This window comes from Lagopus muta, chromosome 2 (assembly GCF_023343835.1).
Source record: "Lagopus muta isolate bLagMut1 chromosome 2, bLagMut1 primary, whole genome shotgun sequence".
In the NCBI taxonomy this organism is placed as follows: Eukaryota; Metazoa; Chordata; class Aves; order Galliformes; family Phasianidae; genus Lagopus; species Lagopus muta.
In genome coordinates this window covers 83271640-83296825 of record NC_064434.1, presented here as the reverse complement: position 1 = coordinate 83296825, position 25186 = coordinate 83271640, and the positions used below count along the sequence as shown (strand labels likewise).

The 25186-nt window shown below is 46.1% G+C and overlaps 1 protein-coding gene across 3 annotated transcripts in view; it reads left to right on the top strand.

Annotated features, from left to right (window-relative positions):
• Nucleotides 1-22725, top strand: part of TTC7A (tetratricopeptide repeat domain 7A) — a 161456-nt gene extending 138731 nt beyond the window's left edge. For all 3 annotated transcript variants that reach the window (XM_048935088.1, XM_048935087.1, XM_048935089.1), the window contains one exon: nt 17943-22725. In XM_048935088.1, coding sequence (XP_048791045.1) covers nt 17943-18164 — 222 coding nt within the window. In that variant the 3' untranslated portion in view covers nt 18165-22725. The remainder of the gene's footprint in view (nt 1-17942) is intronic.
• Nucleotides 22726-25186: the final 2461 nt, after the last annotated feature.

Sequence of the window (25186 nt, the reverse complement as noted above, 5' to 3'; positions counted from 1 at the left end):
AACGCTCACATAGTGCACTATCAGTGCCGGCAGATATACAGGCCACAGTATATGCATGTAGCACAAACCTTTTCAAATCAAATTCATTCAACTGAATTTCTGTAAATAGATTAAATCTCGATTGTCCTGCACTACTCAATTTCTCCCTCACTAGCTGGCAGCCCTGTTGGAAGAGCTGCCCTGCTATTTTTGCTTACTTAGAACCAGATCTCTTGCAAACTTTTTCCATCTCTGTGGTCATAGGCCCTGTCACAGCTTGAGAAGAACCAGAGGGACTGCTCCTCTGCATCTCGTATTAGAAGAGACTTCTGCTGCTCAGATACCAAAGAGATGATGGTGAATAGGGAGAGTTTCTAGTCCATCATAAGTTTGATATGAATCTTCCACTCCAGTACTGTCCAGCTTTCAAGACAGGATGGGTGCAGGTCCAGACCTGGCACCCAGCAAGGTTTCATTGAAGTCAGAATGGCTACATCTTCATTTCAGGAAGTTATTTAAGGCTGGAGAAAATGAGAGGAAAATCCAAGTGCGAAGAGATTAGGAAAAATGGCTTTGCATTAATCAGAACTTCTAGCTGGGGAAGAAAAGCGACAATTTCAGTGAATCTTTAATGAGAGGCATCTTTATCTAGGAAGATACACTGTGAATAATTTCCAGGAATCTTCAAAATTGGGAGGAATTATAGTGGCCTGGGAATCTATGGCAGCATATCCCAGTGCTTGGAGCGAGTAAGAAAAACCTGTACTGTGCCTTTAGTATTGCTCAGGCTTTTGATTTTAGGATTTGTTGTCAGCGAAGGGGTCTGGGGAAGCAGTGATGTAGGTGTGGAAATGTGACCCTTTAACAAGAGCAGGAGAGAGACTTTTGATCTTGCTTCAAAAACCTGGAAACAGGTTCAACATCCAGCCAGCATATAGATTTGAAGGCAAACAAAATTCTACTGCTGTAAAGTAGATGGGCAGTGCATAGCAGGTGTAAAGTTAGTTTGAAAATAATACATTGAATGATTTTTACCTTATTGTGTGTTGTATTTAAGGTGTTTGGAAAATTCCAGTTGGTGTGTCTACAGAGGAAGCAGCTCTTCTTTGAAAGGCAGCCAGCACAAGCTGCCAGGACTAAGTTAGAAGTAGCTTTTCCTTTAGGACCAGCTCCCCGGCATCCTCTGATCTTTAGTCTTTTCTGCTACGAATTTAGATCAGTGGCAATATTGTCACCTCTCTTTCCTCATCTTTACCCCTCCCTAGACAGCAGCAAGTGGCAGAACACAATGCAGGCATGTTGCTGGCTGAAAAGCAGCTAGTGGGTTGAAACTGTGCAGCAGCTTGATCTGAACATGACCTGCTGTGGCTTCCTTCATATGCGTTGTGATATACTGCAGCGTGAGGCTGTTTATGAGCAACAGAGCCTGTTTATGTATTCAACATTGTCCCTGCTATCCTCCCTACTACCACCACCCCGAATCAATATTCGCATCATGTGTTTGGCACAGGCATTTTATGCTAGTTCTGTCTGGAGTTATTTTGGCTTGCCACTGACCTTGCAAATGAGTTTGCCTCGCCTTTCCAAACCAAGTGCTCAAGTATACCTTTGCAGGGTGTTTTCAGCCCAAGCTAATGCCAGTGCGGGAGTGAAGAGAAAGAAAACAGCTGATTTTTAGACCTAAGTGTGGCCTTTCAGTGCCACATAGATTTCTGCTGAAGAAAGTCCTGCAGCTGCCAGCAGCTTGCCAGCAGCAAGGGCTGGAAGCAGAGTGGAGGGGGAGGGATCTCCTCCTGCTGGGCCAGCTCCTCTGAACAATAAAGCCAAGTGGGTAAAAGCAAAAGACATGTTAACTGAAGCGAGCTGAACTGTTCCTTCATCAGTGCCGGAGGCTGACTTGCTTTATACTGCATTTAATTCTGTCATTTGGGGCCCAATCATGCACTGATGACAGGAGGGAGACTTTCTCCTCCCGTGCTTCAGTCCACCAAAAAACCCTAGACCTTAGCATCACAAAACCAACATAGACGCTCTAGACTTTCCTTTAAACCAAAGGTTTAAACAGAGGTGCTATTATTTCCTTTGAAGTTCCAGTTTAAAAACAAATAAAAATCCAGTATCTCTCACAATGAAGTTGGGACAGTTAGGCTGTACTCTAAAAACCACAAAATGGAAATGATGTGCAAAATCCTCCCACAGCCTCACCCTATTACAGCTACTGAAGATTTGCCAGCGTGTCCTCACTGGAGCTCTCTCCAAGGATTTAAGAGGTCCTTGTGTGCTTGAAATTGTCTCCAGAATACCTGAAACCAGAGGCCCGGATTTCCCCAGAGCCATCGGGCATCGTTTTTATTTGTTTTCATCTGTGCATGAATTTCTTTGAAAATACCCAGCAGAGCAATAAGAAGGGATTGTTTTTAATCTTTAGAGATGATAGCATGGTGTTTTGCATCAAGGACATTCAAAAACAAAGCATCAGATAAACTGTATCAGGAGAATTTTTTTTTTTTTTCCAACCTCCGGGCTTTTCTGAAAATAAAACCCATTCTGCATAGAGCTTGCTGTTGATGAGGCATCTCCAGGGTTGTTTTGTCATCCCGGTAGCATTAACACCTCTGTGCTCAGACAATTTGTATGTGTGTGCGTGTGTGCAAATGTGGCAGCGTTGGTGCTGAGAGCCGCGGTGGAGGGCAGTCATCGTCCTGCAGCGACAGCTGGACCTGGCCTTGAGCCAAGAGGAGCTTAACACAATCAGAAGATTTGGGCGATACCGCCTGGATTTTACATCACCTCCTGCAGAAGAGGGTTGCTGCAGTCCAAATTCAGCTCTCCCCTTACCCTAGTGCCGCACAAAGAGCTGGCTTTAAACCAGGCGGTGTGTTTGTTGTGTTACGCAGGACAACGCAGTGGACGACGGGGCACCTGCCATCCAGGTTTCAGTTAATATTAACAGCAGTTATTTATGTAGCTGCAAATCTCCCATTTCTCTCATCCGAGGTCTCTTCTGCAATATCCTTCTCTGCCTGAATGAATGAGGTTATAAAACACAGTAATTATAAATCTCATTGACTGCCTCGCATTCAAGGGCGTGTTCCCTCCAAGCATTGCTGTGAAGCGTGTTACCCAGGAGACTGTCCTGTGCAATTCAAAACAGCGTTATTCTGACCCAGTGAGCTCATTGGAGGGGAGAACACTTGAGATGCTGACCTGCTGCCACAGTCCAGTAAATGCATTTTTCTCATTTTGCAGCAGGGCAACGCCGCAGTACGACAAGACTGGTACGCTCAAATATTCTTTTGAGAATGACTTACATCTCAGTGACAAGTGCTGGGTCGCTGCAGATGGAACAGGGGAGTCCAGGATTGCAGTTGGGAACCAGAAGCCCTGCTGGCATCCTGCACAATTTCAACAGCCTTCTCTGAACCTTTGGTTTTCTCAGAGCTTTCTGTCAAAACCTGAAGTATCTCAGGCAGTATTACACCGTATCAGTAAAACCCTTTATTCGCATGTCCAAGTCAGGCTGTGCTACTAAGACAGGCTAAGGAGAATTTAATAAGTGACAGCTGGCTGTTCTGCCTTGCATTTGCAAGCCATAGCATGCTTCAATACCATCCTTTCCCCATCGATCCGAGCATAGTCAGAGTCTGTACAGGTGCTTTCCTCAGGGGTTTATTATCAGCATCAGTCATGAAGCCCTACAGTCCAGAAAATACACAATGCCCTGCCAATCCCCCGCCCTCTCAAAGGGATTGTAAAACCTGAGCAGTCTCATCCTCTCAAAAAATAAATAAATCCCTACCTAAAAACAAAAAACTTGAAGAGAAAAGAAGGATCTTTCCAGAACTGTGCAAGCTCAAAACATGGCTGTTGCCATCCATTTTCTCAATTACTGTCAGTTTGCAAAAGGCACGCAGTGCTTTGTGGTAGCCTAGGCAGATGCATCATCTTTGTGCTCGGTAGGAGAGGGAGCTGAGGTGCAGCGGAGTCGCTCCCTGCAGGTGCGCAAGCCAATTGAGTTTAATTAGAAACATTCTGCTGAAAATGTAAATGTTTTACAAGTGCATCATCCCCATCAGGGGCTGCTGATGGAGCCTGTGTTTTGCCAAGGCTCTGACACACCAGCAGCTGCTGATGCCCCTCTTCCTTGCTCACTGCAGTGCTACCCGAGCACATGGGCAGTGGATTTATGTCATGCTCCTGCACGGTATGTCTTTTCTACACCACCACTGCCTCCTTGGGCATCTTAAAGACACAGGCTGGTTCATCTGCCATCACAGAGCCTTCTTCTGCCAGTGCAGAGGTAGACCCACCTCAGTAGAGCAGAAGGGCTTTGTGAGTCACAGGAATGGATGCAGGCGTTGTGCCACTGTCTAAACATCCCCTCCACTCCATATGGATTTTAAAAACTTGATAGTGTTTGTGATTGATTGGGGTTTTTTTTGCTTCGGTCTGTGAACAGCACTGAATTGTCTCTTGTGTCTGTGTCTCTGTGTGACTGCAGGAGTTAACCAGTTAATTACAGTCAGTCAGTTGAGTTTCTCCACTCTCCTCCTGAAAATGATGAACAATTGATTTTAGCTTCTTTCTTGACAACCCAGTATTTTTCCTCAGGCAGTTCTCAAAAAATCTCTTCTCCAAATATGAAAGCTGTCATTAGACCAGCACCAAGCTTCACTGCCATGGTGTAACATGAAATAACTGGTCTGTAGCACAGGCAGCTTTGCTTCCATTTGAGCAACAGATAGTCTACAGAAATAAATTCGTATTGGATTTTGGTTGCTAATCATTTGAAGGCACCCATTGGTTCTGGAGAGGCTGCAGCCATTTTTTCCATTGTCTTCATGTAAGTGATGGGCTTGTGAAGCCATATCTTCAAAAGGAAGTGTGTGGATATTTTAAAAAATCCTGGTCGTGATTTCTATAGATAATAGGCTGCCTAGAGTCAGTCCTTTAATAAAAAAGGTTCAGCTATTTCTTCCCATGCGTGGCTTAGACAGCCCTGTATTGCTTTAGCATCAGTCAGAGCTCATATCTAGCCATGTTCCTGCCAAATAGTGGCTTCCGTGGTGCTTTGTGAGGGATGAGGGCTTCTCCAAATGGTACTGTGCAGCAAGATAGTTTCACTGCTCGGCCAGTCCTGTACAAGCCACGTGTGCAAAGATTTCTGTAAGAGTAACTTCTTCTCTTGGTATACCTATGATTCAATGATTACTTACAAATCTAAATAGGAAATATCAGAGTATAAAGCTGAATATCTTAATCGTATTCCAACAAAAACAATTGCTATTATATTTCAGTTAAGTAGTTTAAGCTTAAGTTTCCATCTATAAAAGAGCATTGTATCACATTAGACATCTAACCAGCTACAGAACTACAGCCAGATCTGGACAAAATATGCTCATGGCTTGGATGAGTAACAGTTCTTTTCATGCTTGACTTCAGAAAGATGGCTGCTGTAGAAGTGTCTGGTGTGCTTATTACATTACAATTAGCAGTTGTTCCTGACAGATGTCCACGTCAAAAAGCACTGATTGTCTCTTGATAACAGTTTCAGGGATACTGTAATAAAGTAGCTCAGGCCATTTCCGAGAGACATTGTCCTCTGCACCAAAAGCACAGCCTCACTGCCTAGGTTAACAGCAGGGAAAGTCAGATTGCAAATCAGTATAGCAGAGAATTTGTGTGGAAGTTTACGTCATTTCTGACACTACAGAAATAAAAATTGCACTTTTTTGTTGAATAGATCTCTTAGCCAGCGTAGACAAACCTGCTGAATTTCAGCATTTTGTTTACTAATGAACTATATAAACAATGTAACAGGAGACACTATGCATACGGACATTGGTGGTATTGCCTGTCTGGGGTTGGATGGCACACTAAGCAAGGGAGGGGAAAGGAAAGATTTGTAAAGAAGGAGACAGTGATATAGCAGCACCTCACATGGCCACGTTCTAGTGAACAGTTCACAAACTCTCTTATTGCACAGCAATAGCACGTCCCAAAGCTTCTTAAAATGTTGCAGCCAAATAAGTTGTATCATTCAGATAAGTCAGGGGAAAAATATATGTTCTACATTAGTACTGAAAAGAATGCAGTGCGAACTGTGACCTAAATGAATTTCTCTGCCTGTGATCCAGAAGTCTGTCTTTTAAACCTTCCCATCATGCAGCCCACTGCAGTTAAAAGGAGGGCTTTTTGCCCCGAGGTATGGCTGCACAATGATACGCTGCGGCTGGCAGTGTGAGTTTGAAACATTTGCTAACAGGCAAAGGTCTGTGGGAGCAGACATGAGACTAGCAGGTGGGATTTGATAGCAGAGAGTTTGTACAGCTGCCAAAAAATCACAAGCCAGATGCTGGAACTGAACACATGCTGCCTGATAGCGCGATGTTCTGGGGAAAACAGCAAGGCTACAAGTGTCTGCCAGTGAGACCAATTTGATTCTGTTTCCACTGCTGCCTTACCTGGTCCTTTTGTTGTCAGATAGGTCAGAGTGTCTCCTGTGCACAGGTAACTGTCTGGACATGGAGATGTACAGCTCTTTTTCGTTATCATGTATCCAAAAAGTGGCTTACCAAATCAGACTCCTTTTTCCCTCTCCAGAAACTTGCTTAAATCCCTTACTTACCATCTGCGTTTCCCTCTCTCTCTTCTCAGCAGGAGCTGCTAACTCTCAGCTACCGATTCTCCTCACACATTCATTCTGCAAGGTACATTTCTACTCTTGCTCCTCAGATCATGCACTTCCCCAGACACTGATCTTCCTTCCTTTTTCCTCCATCCTTGCTTCATTGTTCTTTGAAAAGCACCAGCAGAGAGTGTGAATGCACTGAAACAAAAGCAAAGCAGCAGCCCAGTTCTCTTTTACCTACAAGCACCCTGATCAATAGGAAGCTAGGACCAGCAGTGTGTCCAATCCAGTAAGGGCACCCACTGGCCGACCAGAGGCTAACCTGCTCCCATACCCCTTAGTATGAAGGAGCTGGGCAAGGCCAGCAGCTTGCAAACCAGGCTAAGCACTTCACCCTTTCTGCCCAAAGGAGGAATTTCCTAAAAATACATGTCCTGACATACCACTGAGCCACATGGCACAGTGAGTGCAGTCCTATTTTCAGCCTGCTCTGCAGGGTGACATAGCTAGTTACACCTCCTCCCAGAAATGGCACGTCAGCGGTGCAACACTTGCTGGTGGACCATCAGCAGGACTCCTGTGGGACACTGCTGTCCACTGGAATTCCCTGACAAGCAATGGCATGCTCATTGCACACAGATCGGTGGTTACAGGAAGTATCCCCAGGCATGCTGAGTGTCCTTAGGACAGCTGCCTCCTGCCTGTCCTACAGCAGTGGTACTGTGCAGGTCACAGGGAGGTGGGATGCTGGGCTGGGGAGGAGAGAGGAGCCATGGTCACAGCTACTTCTTGTCTGGCCTGAGAGGAGCTCTCCCAGTGCATGCGATGCCTGCCTGACACCCACCTTTTGCAGCTTCACCAAGCAGTACTATGGTAAAGCAATAATATTTGGCCTTGGAGATGGTCAGTAGCATCCTTCCAAACCATGGCTGATTAGCAGATTCTGTTTTCCCAACACTGAGGCTTATTGCAGAATCCCAGGAATGTTTCTGTGCTCCAGATATCCCAAAATAACTGCTCTGTGCTCTCCGTGGGGAAAAGCAATCCTTAGAGCAGCATCTTAACTCTTTTTTTTTTCTGTGAAGCTGCTGAGCTTGAGGGAGAGAACTTCTCTTTGTGTCTGGCCCCTGTGGCTCCCAACAGGATAAGGGAGTATTTTGGACGCTCATATTAATAAGTTTGTATGTCAACTCACTCACTGTCCAAGGAATTGTGAACACTTTGTTCTCTTTGTTTCTATTTGCTGCTGAAGAAAGCTTCCTCCTCCCTGCAAATCCAACTAGTTAACTGGCAGCTTCAGCAGCTGAGCCATTGGAGCAAATCCCTGTCTGTGCAGCAGGATCCTGGTCCCCAGCACCACTTAACAGAGCTGTTTTGCAAGCCTGTTGCCTGCTCTCTTTCTCCACAGTTGCCAGGTTTCCTTCCTCCATCCAGAGGAGATACTACAGCCATCACAAAGTGATAAGTGGTTCTCTGAAGCCCAAGCCATCACTTAGACACACTGAGTAGCCGTTTCCTCTCCTGGGGGAACTGCGCATTTCCCTCATCAGGTGCTCAGGGTTGGTGGAAGGAGCAAAAGTGATCCATTCTGCAAGCACAGAGATGTCAGCAAAGGTCCATTAGTGGGAGAGCTGGTGTTCTGCTTCCCTGAGGTGAAGTAGTCTGGTTCCAGGGAATCTGTAGCTCCTGTTTATATGTGGCAGTCACTTGCGTTCCTTTGTTGGGGTAAGTTCTTCTCCATGTCCCTAAGGTGCTCATTACTGCATTATTCAGGGTGAGTTTATGTATCTTGGAGACCGCAATGAATTTCTGAAAGACAAGTCTCAACAGTTTTTCACTGATCCCCTCTTAAATGTGTGCAGCATTTTACAGAAGACTTTGAATGTTTCTGAAATCCCTTGAGTTCTTGGAGCGGTTCATTCACCTGTGGAGAACAAGACTTGCATCCAGGCCTTAAGATGTTGTCCTTGGCCTGATCGCTCTCTGTAGGCTGTTCTGCAGTGGATGCCTCTCTGCAGAGCTCCATCCTGACCTTCCAGAAGATTATTAGCTTTCACTGCCATAGAATCATAGAATTGTTTGAGTTGGAGAGATCTTTAAAGGCTGTCTAGTCCAGCTCCTCTGCAGTGAGCATAGACATTTACAGCTAGCTGTGGTTTTCCATCTACAGCTGTCTAGAGACCATGTAGCTCTTCTGATCAGTATTGCCCTCACAGTGTCTTTTGTGAGATCAAGTTAAAGCCTAGAAATTGTAGGAGTAAAGTTGCTTGTCTACAGATGAACTCACAAATTATACTTTGGAAGGTGCTCAGGGAATTATCAGGAGGGAGAAGGGATGGAACTATGCTTCAACCTTCAAACACTGTTTTTCACAAACCAGGAAACCAGTTATAATTAGTTTAAATTCTGTGCTATTTAGCTGCTGTTATCACACCAAAGACAGAAGAGAGTGATAGACTGTAGTACTCCAGTATATAAAATAGCATGTACTACAGTCACAGAATGTATTTCCTGCTGGCAGATAAGACACAGCTCACAAAGTGGGACAGGAGCTAGCAGGAATCCCAGGTTTTCTGCAGACTGTCCCCCTACACCGAGCTGACCACAGTCAAGAAGGAAGCAGGAGTTCCTTCTTGCCAAACAAATGGAAACATAAAAGTTTCCAGTGTCACTGGAACTTAATGTTACGTGTAATACTTAGCAAAAGGCTTTGATAATTATCTTCTCAATTAGTTTCTTCACTCAGTTCTCTTTTGAACATGTAAGAGAAAACACAGCTCTCTGTAATACAGCAAAATCTCTTTGGAAGATCATAATTTTTGAGACACATTGGGTTCAGGTGGTAGCTGGACATGCTGCTGCTTGGGTGGGAGGCACTGGGGTGGTGGGGGGAATTGGCAGCTGGCACACAGCAGCACACTCCTGCCCAGCTCCCACTCCATTTCCTTGCAGCTACGCTAGCCTAGCACTGGGTCTGCATTCCCAGGCTCCAGCCATGGTTATGCAGAGGATGTCATTAATAACTTGTTATCCCAGAGACCGCCAGTAGCAGAAAAATAAGCAAATTAAGTTTTTGTTTTTACATATCTCGGCTCTCCTGCCAGGAGATTCTGCTGTAATCTGCATTGGCATGCTGTGGGCTTGGATCAGCCGAGGTCTCAGTGTGCTGCACCCTTCCCTGGAGACGTGCTAAGTGCAGTGCTTGCTCTGGCAATTGGTTCAGGCAAACTGTTCTGAGGGACTGAGCTTCACAGGGACCCACAGCAGAACGGAAGCTGCTGTGTAGGACCTGTCCATGACCTGTGTTCAGACAAGATTTGGTCTGTCCAGAGAGGCAACAATAACAGGCATGGGAACAGAACACAGGAACCTGCTTGCTGTCAAATAGAGGTACAGGATCATTCCCCCCAGGGGGAAGGTGTGCTCAAATGTTGCCCTAATTTCTTTAAAACATTTGATAGAAGTTAGTGCACGCACCCTGGTCACGGAGAGGCAAGTTCTGTCGCCTTCTCAGTCTGAGAGCATTTAAGCCTGGGACTTCTGCCTCCCAAAATGTGAGGCCTGTTCCCATTCTCTGAACTGTTTCTGAATATTGTCAAATTACTTAGCTTGAAATGCATTAGTAACAATGAACTAGAAGCAGTCTAGAGCAACTGCTTTCTAGTCGAATGCTGTAGCCAACGTTACCTACTGTCAGCTTCCTGCACGTATATCTTACAGCTTTTCTCTCATTACTGAGGCTGATTGAGATAGATGGTGCACATTTTGAAATACTTGAATGTACTTAGGCTGAGTCTCACTAACTTCTGCAAGGCTTTCAGCCAAGGAAGTGGCGTATCAGTGTACACTGAAGAACAAAGTTGGGACCTTAAATTATGAATTGCTTGTTATAAATTTCTGTCAGTTATTAGGTTTGGACCTTCTTGTACATACTCTTGCAGACAGCATTGTGAGGAGGAGTCCTCGAGTCCTAGCTGATGCTACTGTGTGCTCTACTGCAGCATTACTATGACAACTGCTATGATCGGGGCTTGGAGAAATCTTTCCTTCTCTAGGAAAAAGATGTGTGAAACAAGTGCTGCACTCTGTCAGTCTCAAGCATGTGGTCAGGATATCCTGCTAGATTTCATTGCTTGCTTCTTCATCTCCATGTAGGTTTCTCCGAAGGAGGAACTATCCAGAGAATATTCTCATGCAGCAAACAATTATTTGAATGAAGTTTAAGTGATGACAGTCCAACAAGGCAGAAAAACATTACTGTCTTCATGCTCCCTAGGCTTGTATGAGCCTCCCTGTGAAGAGATCAGAGCTTCCTGGTTTGAAATGCTGCCTTAGGGTTTGCTTTTTATGTCAATAAATGTTTTATCACATCTAAGCTTCAAACACAGTACAAACATCCCTGCTAACATTTGATGAACCTAAATAGAGGCGGCCAGCCTGGGCAGGAGGCAGCATGTAGTGTGGCACTGTGCTTCCCTCCTGCATGGGTTGGGGGCTTGTCATGGCCTTGCTGAGGGGCCCTGTGCAGTGCTGTCTCCTCACAGTCATGCACTGCCTTGAAAAACAACATGGGCAAGCTAAGGAAGGGCATGTTCCTCTCTTCACATTGTCGTCTCTTTGGATCTTCTATGACTCTTAGTCTTTTTTGTCTCCCTTGTGATGCTGCCCTGCCAAACATTAGTGCTACCTCCGTATGGTTAGTTTGGCCCATCTGATGGGCCTGAGACATCTCTGCCTTCCCTTGGCTAGGCTGTCCCTCTTGATGCTACTTGCAGTCTCATCTCTTCTGTGGGCCCACCCTCCTCCGCAGCATGCAACAAGGCTGAAGGGAGGTGTGGGCAGCAAGTAGCTGCCTGTCCACCCTTGGTGTCTCAGGCACCAGACCTGAAATCTCCAGGTCAGATCTCCTGAGTTGATCCCACAGACAGTGCACGAGTGCTACAAATCATGGTGTAAACTCAGGTGTCCGCTTTTCTTAGCGCTGACCAGCCCTCCCCCCCAGTGTTTCTCCATTTTCCCATTCCGTTTGCCATGTTTTGCCATGCCCAGCCTGCCTCCATCCCCTCCTCTGCTCTGTCTGACAACTGACACAAAGCACTTCAGCATCACTGACTGACAGGGGATGTGGTAGCTTCAGTGAGGGAGTCAGAGAAGGGGAAGGCAGAGCAAGAGAGGCTGCACTCAACAAAAGAGACAGCAGAGGCACTGGAAGAAGAGCTTCTTTCTCCGGATTTGAATCTGGTCACCCTTTGTCACACAGCAAATTAAGATGCATTTGGTAATTCAGTGCATTTGGCGAGCAACCCTGACTGCTCACACAGCTCCATGTATTCCTACAGTGTATTTTCAGAGAATAAAGCTCAGATTTACAGCTCAGATTCACTACAGCCTGCACTGAATCAGCAAAATGGATGGTAGCTCTCCTGCACACTGGCAGCCCCTGCGCGACTAAGTGACAGCTTAACAGAAACTTACTGCACTGCTCACAAATGAGAAAAAAATCCTGGTTCCTCAGAAGTGCAAAGATCGTGAGTGCAGGGGGAAAGAATGAGGAGAAATCAGCTGGTTGCATGTCTGCTCGTGTTCTGGGACCTAAGGTTTTCAGAGTTAATCTCCGTCATTTTCTGAAAGGATTCTCTGATATTTCATGGTTTATGCAACAGATTTTGCTTTCAACTTACTCTGATTGCTAAATAATTACAGAAGTGTCTGTTGCCCTGTAGCAGTGCACGTTTTTCCTTTATGTGAGGCTGTTATCAGCAAGTGCCAAATGCATCTTGAAAGGCTCTTTGTAGGCATCTGCTGAGTAAGCACACTTTTGACTGAGCCCTTCTCTCCAGCATGCCCAGGTCTTGCCAGCTGCTAATTACCCTCATAGTAACCACTACTGACATGTCCATATTACAGACTGTAGTAGGCACTCTGTAGGAAGAACACCCCATTTACCTTAAAACCCATTAACTAGTGCACTAGCAGTACCCAGCAGCAAAGTCTGCATTTACTCTGGTAGCTTGTTAGGGTATTTAGACAATAATGGAGCAGAATACTCTGCTCAGTTGAGAAAAGCAGCAGAGACAGTTAACTTTGGAGTTTAATGCTCATGAAGAAGAGAGAAAGAGAAATTGCATTCAAGGTAATTATTAAAACCAGTATGTAAAGGACAGTCTAGTCCTCCTATGCAGATGGTCCAAAAAAGAGATAACCATGCCAACAAAACAAAGAGCAGCCTTCTTGGAATAAAAAAAAATATTTTGCTGGATGCCTTTTTCCAGTGCAAGCCAGAGTACAGAGGAAAGAACAAATAAATCTGTGCCACCTTAGTGGAAGGAGAAATGCTGCCAAGACTTGAGAGAACTCCCTGCTGCTCATCAGGTGTTTGAGCTAAACATTTGCAAAGGAAGTTTTGACTTTCATTACTAAAAATAAACTCCTCCTTGTGCATGAGGCTTGTTTTGTGGTCTTCCACAATGTCTTTTCTGAACTATTTTGTGGGAATTTTACAAGCTAACAGCTTCTAAGGAGGTTTCTTGAAAACTAAGAAAATAAAGGCACTGGTCTAGAATTGTAAGACCTAATGAATTAGGACTTCAAGTGGGAGTTTTGTTCATTTTCTTCATTAATAGAAATTGAAGAAACCTCGCAGTTTTGCTCATCTGACTTAGACTGAAATATGGGTCTCCTGTCTCAAGTATCTATTTCTGGGTGAGTATTACATCACTGACGGCAGTGAAGTCCAGTCCAGTATCTTTATACGTGGTTTAGTTTATGTTTAGTTTGGGTGCAGCTGAGATCTGAAATACCTCTGGAAAAGTTTCCCAGGAGCACCTCTCCTGTGATGAAATTAAAAGAATTAATGTAGGCATCCAGCTACCAGTGTAAGGCACCCTAAATCAGATGACTAAATTCGCTGTCTCCATTCTGCCTTTATGCACTGCTGGACTGTGCCAGTTTCATTTCGCCATCCCCCTTCACTACAAATGATTTTTCTCCAGTTCTTTCAGTGCCAGCTTTTAGTCTGGCTTGAAAGCATAACCTTCACTACTCTGCCTCTTGTTTACAAGATTTGAAGTATGTCTTCAGACCTAAAGAAGAAAATAATTTAATCTGCCCAAGTTGCCCTCAGGCCTCCTTGAGTGAATTAGCATTCAAGCTCTGTACAGCTACATTAATGCACCTAGCACATGAAATGCCTACGTGTGGTTAGCAGAGGACTGGTGCGAGCCCTGCTGACATTCTGCCTACAGGAGCTCAAAAGCAAAGTAATTGCCACACAGCCTTTGGGCTGGTTGGTTTTTGGTGTTGGCTTTTTTTGTTTGTTTGTTTTTGTTGTTTGTTTTTTGTGTATTTTTAGTTGGTTGGGTTTCTTTGGCACTTACGTTATGCTTGAGTTTAAAAAGAAGCTGATCCTCGTTGCCCCTGAAGGTCTGATTCAGTGCTGCCAACACTGATGGAGAAGACCATGCTTAGAGGTGCTCGCCAGCTTTGGGAGGAAAATAACTGGGCAAAACCAGAAGTGCCAGTGATAGCCAGGAGGTGGCAGAGGAGCCAGGCCACTTTGAACACTGGTTTCTGCATTCATTTGGCAAAATCGCAAATACAGACCAAAGCAAGACAACAGAACCCAGCCCCACCCTCCCTTTCCAAGAATAAGGGGATGGATGAAACCCTTAATCACTTTCCTGCTTGTATTTGTACTAATTGCTCATCTTCCTGAGATCTGACTTTATGAAATTATGCATGCACACCAAGCAGATGAGTTTCCATAGAAACTCAGGAACTGAACTTTCATTAGAAAAATCTTGTAAAAAAAATATCTTCCAGATAAAAATGCAAATTGCCTGTCAGTGGGTGGCTTTCTGAATTTATGTATCAGTTTTTTCTTTTGCACTGTAGGCAGATTCCAGCTGGACCTACATAGCAACAACATGCAGGCATTGTTTATAACAAGCCAGACTCCATGGGGAAATAAGAAATTCAGTAGCAAGGAGAAGCTCTCAAGTGCAAATACCTTAGGGAAACAAAAAGCTGAAGTGCTCAGTGCTGTGTGTTAGTGAGGCCTGGGGACGGTGCAGCCTCCAGCTCTCAGAATGCTGGTGACTTGCAAGGAGCACGGGATAGGAGTAGGAGAGAAGAAGCCCAAATGAAGAAGCTCTGCTGCAAACAGAATTAATGATGTTCAGTCTGTGCTTTAAACACGTAGCAGTATATGCCAGTTCACTTAAGCCTCATGGAAAGGCTGACAGTGTCTGCTGCTGTTCACTTTCGGTGGAGGAGTATGTCTAAATTCTAAATATCTGAATGGTTTGGTGCCACTTGCAGCCTGATTTGGGGAGCAGCCTGACTTCTTGGGGTGAGGGCTTGGGCAGTCTTTGGCCCAACCGTTTGTGCATGTCAGCAAGCAGGCATATTTAGCTCCTTTAGCAAAAGTTATGTCAACAGGAGTCCTTCCACTGGCTTTGGAGAGCCTGAGAACACCCTCTCTGCAGATTCACAGATGTTTTTGGAATTCTTGAAAGCCCTGAATACCAGCATGCAGACATTCACATGCTCTGTGCTGCTGGTGGGCTGTGCTTCAGCATCATCCCCAGGTGAACATGGTGCCCAGGTTTTGCATACAGCTCCTTCTCCCAGTGCTGCAGGGACCACTGGATGAGGAGATCTGTCCTGCTCAAGCACAGCCAAAATAAGATGCAGAGTCCACACTGGGGAGCCATAGAAGGAGCCCCACCGGCTTCTGCTTCCAGTCCACCACGGGTGCTGGAGCACACAAGGGCACCGAGCTGCACGAGCACCGACGGAGTTTTACGAGGAGGTGGATTTCATTCTGGCATTGCTGAGAGGCGCGAGATGTCAGTTAGGGAGGGAATTCCCCTCCTCATTGGAGAGGGATGACAGGCAGCAGCTGCATGGGCTTGCAGCCGGTGTGCCGGCAGGGCTGTGGCCCTCTGGGAGCGAGGGGAGACTGTGGCAGGCCCAAAGGGCTTGGGCTGCTCGGTGTCAGGGTGAGGAGAGCGGTAGGGCCCTGGCCACCAGAGAGCAGAAGCGGCTCTGCTCAGTCAGCGCAACGGGAAGAGCTTTTAGGAAGAGTGGTTTTGTGGTTGAGGACAAACATGAGCTGAGATAGCTCCTGTCTATTCTTGGCTCTGCAGCAGACTTTCTATGGCCACATTACTTTCCCGTTCTGTACCTCATTATCACTGTCAAGCAGGTGACTCAAATTATATTTGAACAAATTCCTTCCAGTCTGTCATTACATGCCAGTGATCATTTCCAGGCAGTTACCTCCAGGGAAACCAACCTGTCCCATGGAAGCATCTCCCTTCTGCCTGTGTCTACTTGCAAGAGAATTCTATCTGTGGCCTTGCTGTTTTCCAGCAGAGAGAGAAACCTGAAGGGAAAACATCCCCACTGAATCCCTGAATTGAAGTTTGGTTCTGAATTGAACATTCAAGTCAAAGTTATGTGCAAGAAAGAGGCAGTGAAACTTGCCACTGCGTTGTGTATATTTGATCAAACACGTGTTTCTTAATTTTCTCTGGTGAAGCAGTGTTCTTCTGTCAGTATTACTGATATCACTGGCTAGCAAGCCTTAGTCATGCTAATGTACTTTGCACCTACTGGCACTTTCTGAAAAGCAAACAAAACAAGACAAAAATCTGCATTGATTCTGAAAGTACCACCATTCTTTCATCAGAAATTTAGTTTGGGTTCTAGTTGCGAGAGTTTTTGGGTTTCTTACATCTTGAAAAGTAAGTGGATCCATTAAGGGCAGAGCTTATGCTTCTCTTTATATATGTATGACTGACTGTGTCCACATATGGCTTAGTCTCAGGAAAAGCATGAAGTCAGGCAGTCATCTCCCTTTACAACATTTCTGTGTTTGCTAAATAAAATTATTCTTTTGTATGAAAAAGATTCCCAATACTTGCTATTTGACTACTGCACTAATAATATTCACGATACCATCCCTTGAGTTATTCTGGTATAGAAATCTTTGAATTGGTGAACTCTTTGATTGAGATACCAATGAAAGGAGCGCGTGTATACCCTGCAGTCCCTCAGCCAGCATGGAGGACTGTTGTTTCTACACAGGAGATGGACAACAGAGCTGAGTTCAAGCACTGTATAAAACTTGATGCTAAGAGAGACCCTTACGAGTTTCGAAGTCCCATTTACTTGCACTGTGGTGGTTTGCTTTGGCAGTGTTGTGGGTATTTGATGTGCCCTGCTGGGACATCCCTCACCCTGTAGGATGAGGCCTTTAACCACACCCTACGTGAAGCTGCCCAGAGAGGTCACCTCATAGTGGTCATGGCATCTGTGAGGGTTGCAGCACCTGAACCTACTGAGCTCTTGGCAGGCAACATGAAAGTGCTGACAGCTTCTTCCACAGGCCACATCTGGGTGGGACTGGTGAGGCATCCATCCTGGTGTGTGCACCTTGAGGAGGAAGCAAAAGAACGCCACTCACACATCGTGGCATGCAAAGCCCACGTGACCATCTGGGCTCAGTGAGGCTGAGTGCTGTGTAATTAAATGGGAGCCTGGCTCATTAGATGCTTTGTGGGTTCAGACGCATCTATGAGAGCCCTATAGGAAAACATGTTCTTCCTACCACTTCTTTCATCCTTTACCTCCTGTTCCTTCCAGATGGTTACACCCACTTGTGTCTTTTCTTACCCTAAGGACAGCTTTTTAAACAAGGTTCCTCTGTCCTTCTCCCCCACGCTGCTTTAGGCTCTGTATTGGAGTGCAGCTGATGGGAGGACGGAGCCCCAGTGATGCTACAGCCTGCCCCTGGAAGGGGCCTCATCCCTCTAGCCCACTTTGTGCTGAGGAAAGGACTTGCTGTACGGTCGGGCTGTGGGAGCTGAAGGACTTCACCTCCGTTGGATTTTCCAGACATGCAGGAGTTAATTTAGCTACTGGTGTAATTGAACCTGTCTGTGTTCCTGAGGATTAGAAGCTTGTATACAAGGGAGGGATGCTTAAAGGGCCTGTAGCCTTTCCCCACGTAACTGGCATCATGATGGATATCAGTATACCATACCAATATGTGCTCTCCCACTAACACAGCAGGAGTGCTTGCGGGGCTGGATCCATTGCTGCTTAGTCTTCACAGCTGTTGTTTTAAATTACAGAATCAAAAGGATGACCATCACAAAAAGCAGAACTTACAAGCTGGCTGCTCCCCTCATTTCTCCTGCAGTGCTGGGAGGTCCTCCTCAGATGGCAGGGTGCCTGCATGCTCGGGACTGCCTGGCCCGCTGGGAGCGTGGGCTCCTCCTGTGCCAGTGCTGTTGCTAACCACTCGTCTCTTGTTTGTTGGCAGGGCCTGGTGCTGAACAGACTTGAGCGGAGGGAGTTGGCACAGAAGGTCCTCAGAGATGCCATCCGGATCCAGAACACCAGCCACAGGGCCTGGAACAGCCTAGGGGAGGTCTTGCAAGCTCAGGGGAAAAACGAAGCAGCCGTCGAATGCTTTCTTACTGCTCTGGATCTCGAATCCAGCAGTCCTGTCATCCCGTTCACTGTAATACCCAGAGAGCTCTGAAGTGTCTTCATTCCATGGCCGAACACTGAACAAACAAACAAAAAGATCTGCAGCGAAGAAACTGGATTCAACAGAAGTGCCACTGTAACCTGGAATTGAGCAAAATAATTCTAATGTGGGGCTCAGGGGAACATGTTTAGCTGAGACAAGCCTAACTGCAGAGGAGTTTGCAAGAGGCAGAGAGAGATAATGCCTTTTTTTTCTTCGCAGATGCCTGGTTAACCCCCTGCTCAAGTTAATAGCAACTTATAGCAAGACTTATTTCAAAATGTTGGTTTGAACTGATTAACTGTAGAAAAGCTCATGCTGGAATACAGTTGTTCAAAGCACTTGCACCTTTCAGTTTTCATTAAGGATAAAATCCCAAATCCAAAGATAAAGCTTCCAAGCCCTGAGCTAAAGCCAGACCAGCTCTGAGCAGGAGTAAGTGCACCAGCAAATGTACCAAGGTTTATTTAAGCACATGGCTGCCTTCGCACAGACCTGACAGGAATGGAATGACAATTAAATCATAGAGACACGCAGCATATACCATTTACAAAATTATTTCAGCTATTATGATTGTCTTTCCTGCCTTGTCTTACGTGCTGCATATACTCAGTATATATTTATATATATTTAGTGTGGCATTTGCCTAGATCAATTTAAATTAAAAATGCCTTTTTTTTTTTTATAGAGCTGCTATAGCAACACAATTCAAAAAAGCAGAAAGACCAAAGACCCATTTAATATTTGTCCTAGTGTTAAAGGCATGTATGTATCTCCAATTACATTTTTATTGAAAGGCCTCTCTTGAAGTATCGTAAACTCTCTGAACTTTATTGTTGTTAATCACCTATTCCATCACTTTTAGTGAGGAATGAAGTGATTACCAATGTTTAGTGCCTGCAGTTTGTGCTCTGCTGCAGTGCTGTCCCTGGCACTATACACATTCATATCTGCCTTCTCATGATATAACAGGTAGCAGCAGTCTGTTCAGGGGAAGCATGCTGAAGGCAGCGTGCACATACGAAGAACTGTTTTTCTTCTACAACCAAATGCTTGGATTCTCTGCAAGCATTTCACATCAGAGTCAGGGAGCTGCACCTTCAGTGGGGCGGGCTGATGCTGAGCACTGTGTCAGATGAAAGAATGATCTTAGAGCTGTCTGAAGAGCTCCTAATCCACTTGCCTCTCGCTGGCTGGCATGGCCAGGCTGCAAGGCAGCTGCCTCACCTCACACTAAGCTGATCCGATCTGCACAGCCCCGTTTGACAGGCCTGTAGCCCTGCAGCACAGCACAGACGTGCCAGCCCCACAGCAAAAGGGGATGCAGAAATGAGCTGTGGGTGCTTTTCTATGCAAAAAGCTGGGCCAGGTGCCCATTTCTGACCAAAGAATGTTTGTGACTTTTTCTTAAGTGGGTTTGCACTGAAACATGCTGCGTACGGTAGTTCTGTCCAGTATTGTGGTTCTTTCCAGAAATCATTATATCCTCAGGCAGCAAATGAACAGGAGTTACTCTTCCAAGTCCTGAAGGTTCAGGAGCAAACCTGACATCAGCCATTTTTACAGTTGTTTTGGAGCTGTGTTACCCAGCCACATCACTCATTTGCAGTAGCACCAGCAGCAGAGGAAGGAGTAGGTGTTGAAGTACCACAATTAAATGGATTTGTGAAGCCAGAAAGACACAGCAGAGACAGATTTTGCTGTGAAGGATGCTCTGAAGTTGACTTTGTGCTACCGGTAAGAGAAGAGGGTGCCATTGTTGACATGGCATGTAAATTGTTATCGAGGTGTTTTAAACCCAGTTTCACTGCTCGAAGCAGTTTGACTCGAGGTAGTAGGTTTCAGTAGATATAGATAGATTGGTATTATACTCCGATACTTATTTCTGGTCCATAGTTCCAGCATGGGAGGGAGCCTTCTGTACAGCACAGAGTCACTGTAGTCTGACATCACCGCTCTGCTTTGCAACATCTGTCTGTCAGGCACTGCCATAGTAACGCCTGTGTACCAGACAGCCATTTGAGTACATGCTGTGCATGTCTCTGTGACCGAGGAGCTGTTTGCAGAGGTCTGCAATGCGTCCAGTTCGAGCCCTGGCAGGAGGTACCCATTTTCCCAGCAGCAGCCGAGAAGCAAACTCACAGGCCTTGTTACTGCTGCATGCACGGTTTCCATGCAGCCACCAGTGTCATGTATCTTACCTCCAAAGGGAGCTCTGGCTTGATGATATTTAACTCCACAGCAGTCACCTTCCTGGGAGAGCTGTGTGGTGTGCATCAGCCATTGGAACTGCAGTGCTGAGAGGCTGTGCTGGAGGTGTGGCTAGGAGGACATAGCTCCCATCAGCAGCAATAGGAGCTACACTGCTCAGCACACCACAGCCCCTATATCAACTGCAGGCAAAGTTCTGCCTCAGTGCTGTGTTTGGACTCCGCCCTGAGATTTGCTGGACATTTCCCAGCAGGTACGAAGCACGTTCACTGGAACTGTGTTGACATTGCTGGTACATTTCTGTATACTTCTTAATACTGACATGTTTAGAGCTTGAGATCATGCTGACCTGAGATGCTCTGCACAGGGCAGGAAAGAGGGTGGTATTTACTGACTTGTAAGTGTTTTTAGATAGATCCTGTATTTGTTCTTTGCTCATACTTCCAGGTACAGAAAAACAAAGACTACAAACAAGCCTATGTAGTGTAGTATTTATTTATATAACAACATTGGTATATCTAATGGATCCGTTTCTCTGAGGTGATGAAATAATACTCCTTTGCATAGCAGGAAACCCAGCATCTTACTGCTCAGGGTTTTAGACTAAGCACATGAGGCTTATATCCCATCCCTCATCAGAATATTGCAGATGATTATAAATAATGGAAGTTTAGGGAACAACAAGGGAAGTACTGATTCTGGAGCCTTAGCACTGACTGGAGTCCAACAGTTTTCTCATTAGTTTGTTAGGAGAGTAATATTGTATCATTGCCTGAAGGATGCAGGTAGATCCCAATCCCTTTCCCCCCACTACAAGGCTTTTTTTTTTCCCTTTGAGTTGGCAGGGTGCACACAAAAAGAATGTAATTAGCTCCTGTTTTGCTGTTGCACAGTGAAGGAGCAATACTTTCCATTGCCTTTAATCAACGAGGTTTGCATCTGGTCACAAAAAGGAATCTGCCTGTAGGTGGATGAAAGGAGAAGCCCCACAGCCAAGGAGCAGCCCCCTCCCTGCCTTAGCCCCCATGAGCTGGCACCAGTTGGTGGTGTCTGTGAGAATTCCCCCAGTGGAGGCCCTGCCCTCCGGTGTGCTCACTGTGCAGAACATGGCAGCACTGCCATATTCCTACACTGCGTGAGTACCCCAATCCGTTTCTATTGGTAACAGTTCATGCCACTGATTATCACAACGTTTCAGAAGTGCTAATTATCTTTTCTTGGTAATGACTAATAAATCCAAATGGAGAACAGTCCTGGAGGGTGTTTACTTTAAAATTCACTGGCTGAGAACCAAAGTAGGCACGGCACTGACTGCTGCAGCTTGAATTGCAGCTACTTTATCCCTGAGAAGTCCCGTCTTTGGATTTTTGGAGAGCCTTGGTAAAGGTGGAGCTTGGCTATTTTATTTCATTTTAGTGACAATAGGGCAAGAAGCAATCCTTTGGGGTGAAAAGAGATCGCTGACATGATCTTTTTTCCAACCAAACCCACTGAGATTTGATAGCTGCAATTCAGCCGAGGAAGGGAAGGCTCCCCAGAGCAGTGGTAATTGCCTTTGGCTGCATTGTATTACAGGCACATTGGACAATTATGCAAGGAGTGGGTGTAGCTGCAACTCCTCTCCCTCCCTGTGCCCCTTTGCTTTTGCTGACTGAACCAATCAGCCAGCCAGCCGTTCCCTTAGCCTGGCTGCAGGCAGTGGTCTCTCTGATACTAGGTAGTTGTTTGGTTCTGCAAGATGTTAGCTCTTTCTCCCCCCAGAAACATACCAGTCTGTAGCTGAAGGCGCTGAAGGGGACCACAGCATGACACCATTGCATAGCAGTGAGTGCTGGCTCAGGAGCCTCTTTGACCCAGACAGAGAGGCACTCTGCCTTTGGCACGTAAAAGGTGTTTCATACTCAGCAGTGCCACCCGAATACTGTTAACATGGTTGTGGCTGTTGTTTTTCCATGTAGCCTAACATTTTTTCTTGTTGTAAGACACTCTCACCAGATGAATAAAACTGATCCTGTGGAAAAAAAAAAGAAAAGCTCCTAGTGCACAGTTATTTCCTGCTGATTTCAGTACTTCTAATATATTCATTCCACTGCTATTTCAGGCCTTATGAAACAACTATTTGGTACATTAACTGGAACCTAGTGTGCCCAGCAAGTTACCAGTTGCAAAGGGCATTTTGGCCTACACCCTGTAGTTCATGGGAAAGCTGAGAATGAGCATGCAAGTAGACTTCTTTCAGAGAGGACCAGAGCCAGGAAAAAGGATCGTTGTGGCCTCAGTGTTTGAATTTATGCAGATTTAAGCAAGCATCATGCTTTTCTTGTACTTATTCCCGTAAAAATAAACTCTAACATCAAGGTCATATGCAAATACGACGCCATCAAGTTTAGGGGCTCACCTTGCTTTGGCCATGATGCCATTAATCATCCGTTTGCTACAGTCAGTTACTCCTGTGGCTGATTGGAAATAACTGTCTTCATTCAAGAGCTTCCAGAGCATTCACACATCAGTCTGTTGGGCAGGCTTCAAAGGGCCTTCTTAAAAAGCCAGGGCCTTGGTTTCATACCTGGATTAAGGAAAGGGATTTTGAAGAGCAGCTCTTCGTAGCTGGCTGCTCCGGGTTCTAAGTGCATTCAGTACAACTCAGGCAGGACAAAGTTTCTCTACAGCAACAGCGGGGTTAAGTCCTTTGGTGGTTGAGACAAAATCTTAAAAACTGGAAATTGAAGTCATTGATTACATAGATTTCTCCAAACTGGAAAGACTAACTCAGATACTGTGCTGGAGTCCTACCTGGTGTGACACCGGGATGTTCAGCAGTTCCATGAGCAGTGAGGGAGGCGATGGGAAGCACTGCTGCTGCCCATATGCTCACTTGCACAAAAGCAGCAACATTGGCTCTGTCTTCAAACACATCCCTCAGGAGGTGCCACATCCCCCTCAGCGTGCCTGAGCCACTCTGTGTAACAGAGAAAATAAAATGCTCATAACCCACTGATCTTTAAAGACTGCTACTTGAGAAGGTAGAAGTAGGTACCTATCGCTGGTTTGTGTATTTGTCATTTGCAGCCACTGTAGCATTTAACTGAGCTCTGGCTGTCCAACCAATTTCTTCTGATGTCATTTCCAAAATTAAGAGCCGCATCTCAAAGCCAAAAACATCACAGGTCCACCAGTTGAAGGGCCAGACTCAAAGGTTTTCTCAGTGCTCCAGGTCGTGCAAGTGTTGAATTATGGAGGAAGTACCCTTGCAGGTCATTCCTCTGAGTCTGCTGAGCTGACCCATGTAAAGCTCTGATCCCATGTAAAGCTGGTGTAGCAGCTGGATCCTTTGGCTGGAAGGCAAGCAGGTAGGCAGGCCAGGATGGGGCCCTGGGCAGCCTGGTTTAGCATTAAACGAGGAGGTTGGTGGCCCTGCATGTGGCAGGGGGGATGGAGATTCATGATCCTTGAGGTCCCTTCCAACCCTGGCCATTCTGTGATTCTGTGATTCTGTGACAGAACATCTCACATTTACAGAACAGAAATGACATGCAGAGATGTGTCCTAAAGAAGCAAAAGAGGAATCACGAAATCGTAAAGAAGACATTTTCTTTACCAAAAAGCTCTCGCAGAGGCAGAGCCCAGCATTACCAGCACTTCTGACAGGAACACACAAAACCAGATTGTGGAGCAGATCCTCGATGGCATCTTGGCTGCAAAGGCTGCTCTGAACCTGAATTCTCCTCCTCGCACCACGGCTGGGGAGCCAAAAGCATTGTGACAGCACCAGGACCACTCTCCTGCAGCATGCCCATGGCAATGCCAGTGCCGCACCCGGCTCTCATTAACTTTCAAAGGGCAGCACAGTCCTTGAAGCAAAGATCCATTATATCATGTGTGGCAAATCAGACATCTTTTTCATTAATGCAGCTGCCTGCGCTACCAGACTTATGTCTGGAAACTGGCATGGTCACAAATTAATCAGCAACGAGCAGTCCTCTGTGTGGCTGTGCCGTGAGAGAGGCCAGCACACGCCGGCTGAGCGCATGGTGCCGGCTGCTGTTTCAGAAGGACGGGAGTTCAGGGCTGTAGTGATTTGCTGGGTGGTGTGGGTTAGAGGTGGTTCTGTCAGTGTATGTGACATTGTCTGGAAGGGACAATTAGCAAATGGGCCGCTGCCACGCGAGGGGGTGTGCAGCCCTGGGTTCCCTTCTGAGCTGACAGCAAAGAGAAATTGGAGCTGTTATCTCATGTTTCCGAAACAGGAAGCTGCCAAACCAAGAAAGCAACTAATTCATTTCCCAGTTACAATGGTGCTGCTCTTACACCTCCTTGGAGGATGTGAAGGGTTTTTCCGAGGGCAGTGAGAGAGGCACCACATCCTCCTTTGAAGAGAATGGAAAACCAAGCCTGTTGGGAGCTGAGAGGACCGAGAGCTGTTTTTCTCTGCAAAATGGCTGACACTGCTGCTTCTGGGTTTGGGGCCTTGCTCCTGCCCCAGGGCAGTGCTGCCTGCCTCTGGCGGCCGTGTCATGGTGGGAATGCGGCCATGTTGTGGTGGCAGCACAACACCGTTCCCCCTCAGTGCACTGTGGGCTCATGCCCTGCAACTGTCACCTCTCCTGTATGGCAATGGAGCTGAGGGCACTGGCACAGGCTGCCCGGGAAGGTGGTGGTGTCCCCATCCCTGGAGGTGTTCAAGAACCATGTGGATGTGGCACTGAGAGACATGGTCAGTGGGTACGGTAGGGGTGGGCTGGGGTTGAGTTGGATGATTTAGAGGTCTTTTCCAACCTTAATGATTCTATGAGGGAGGCCCCCACTGCCATGTTACATCCGTG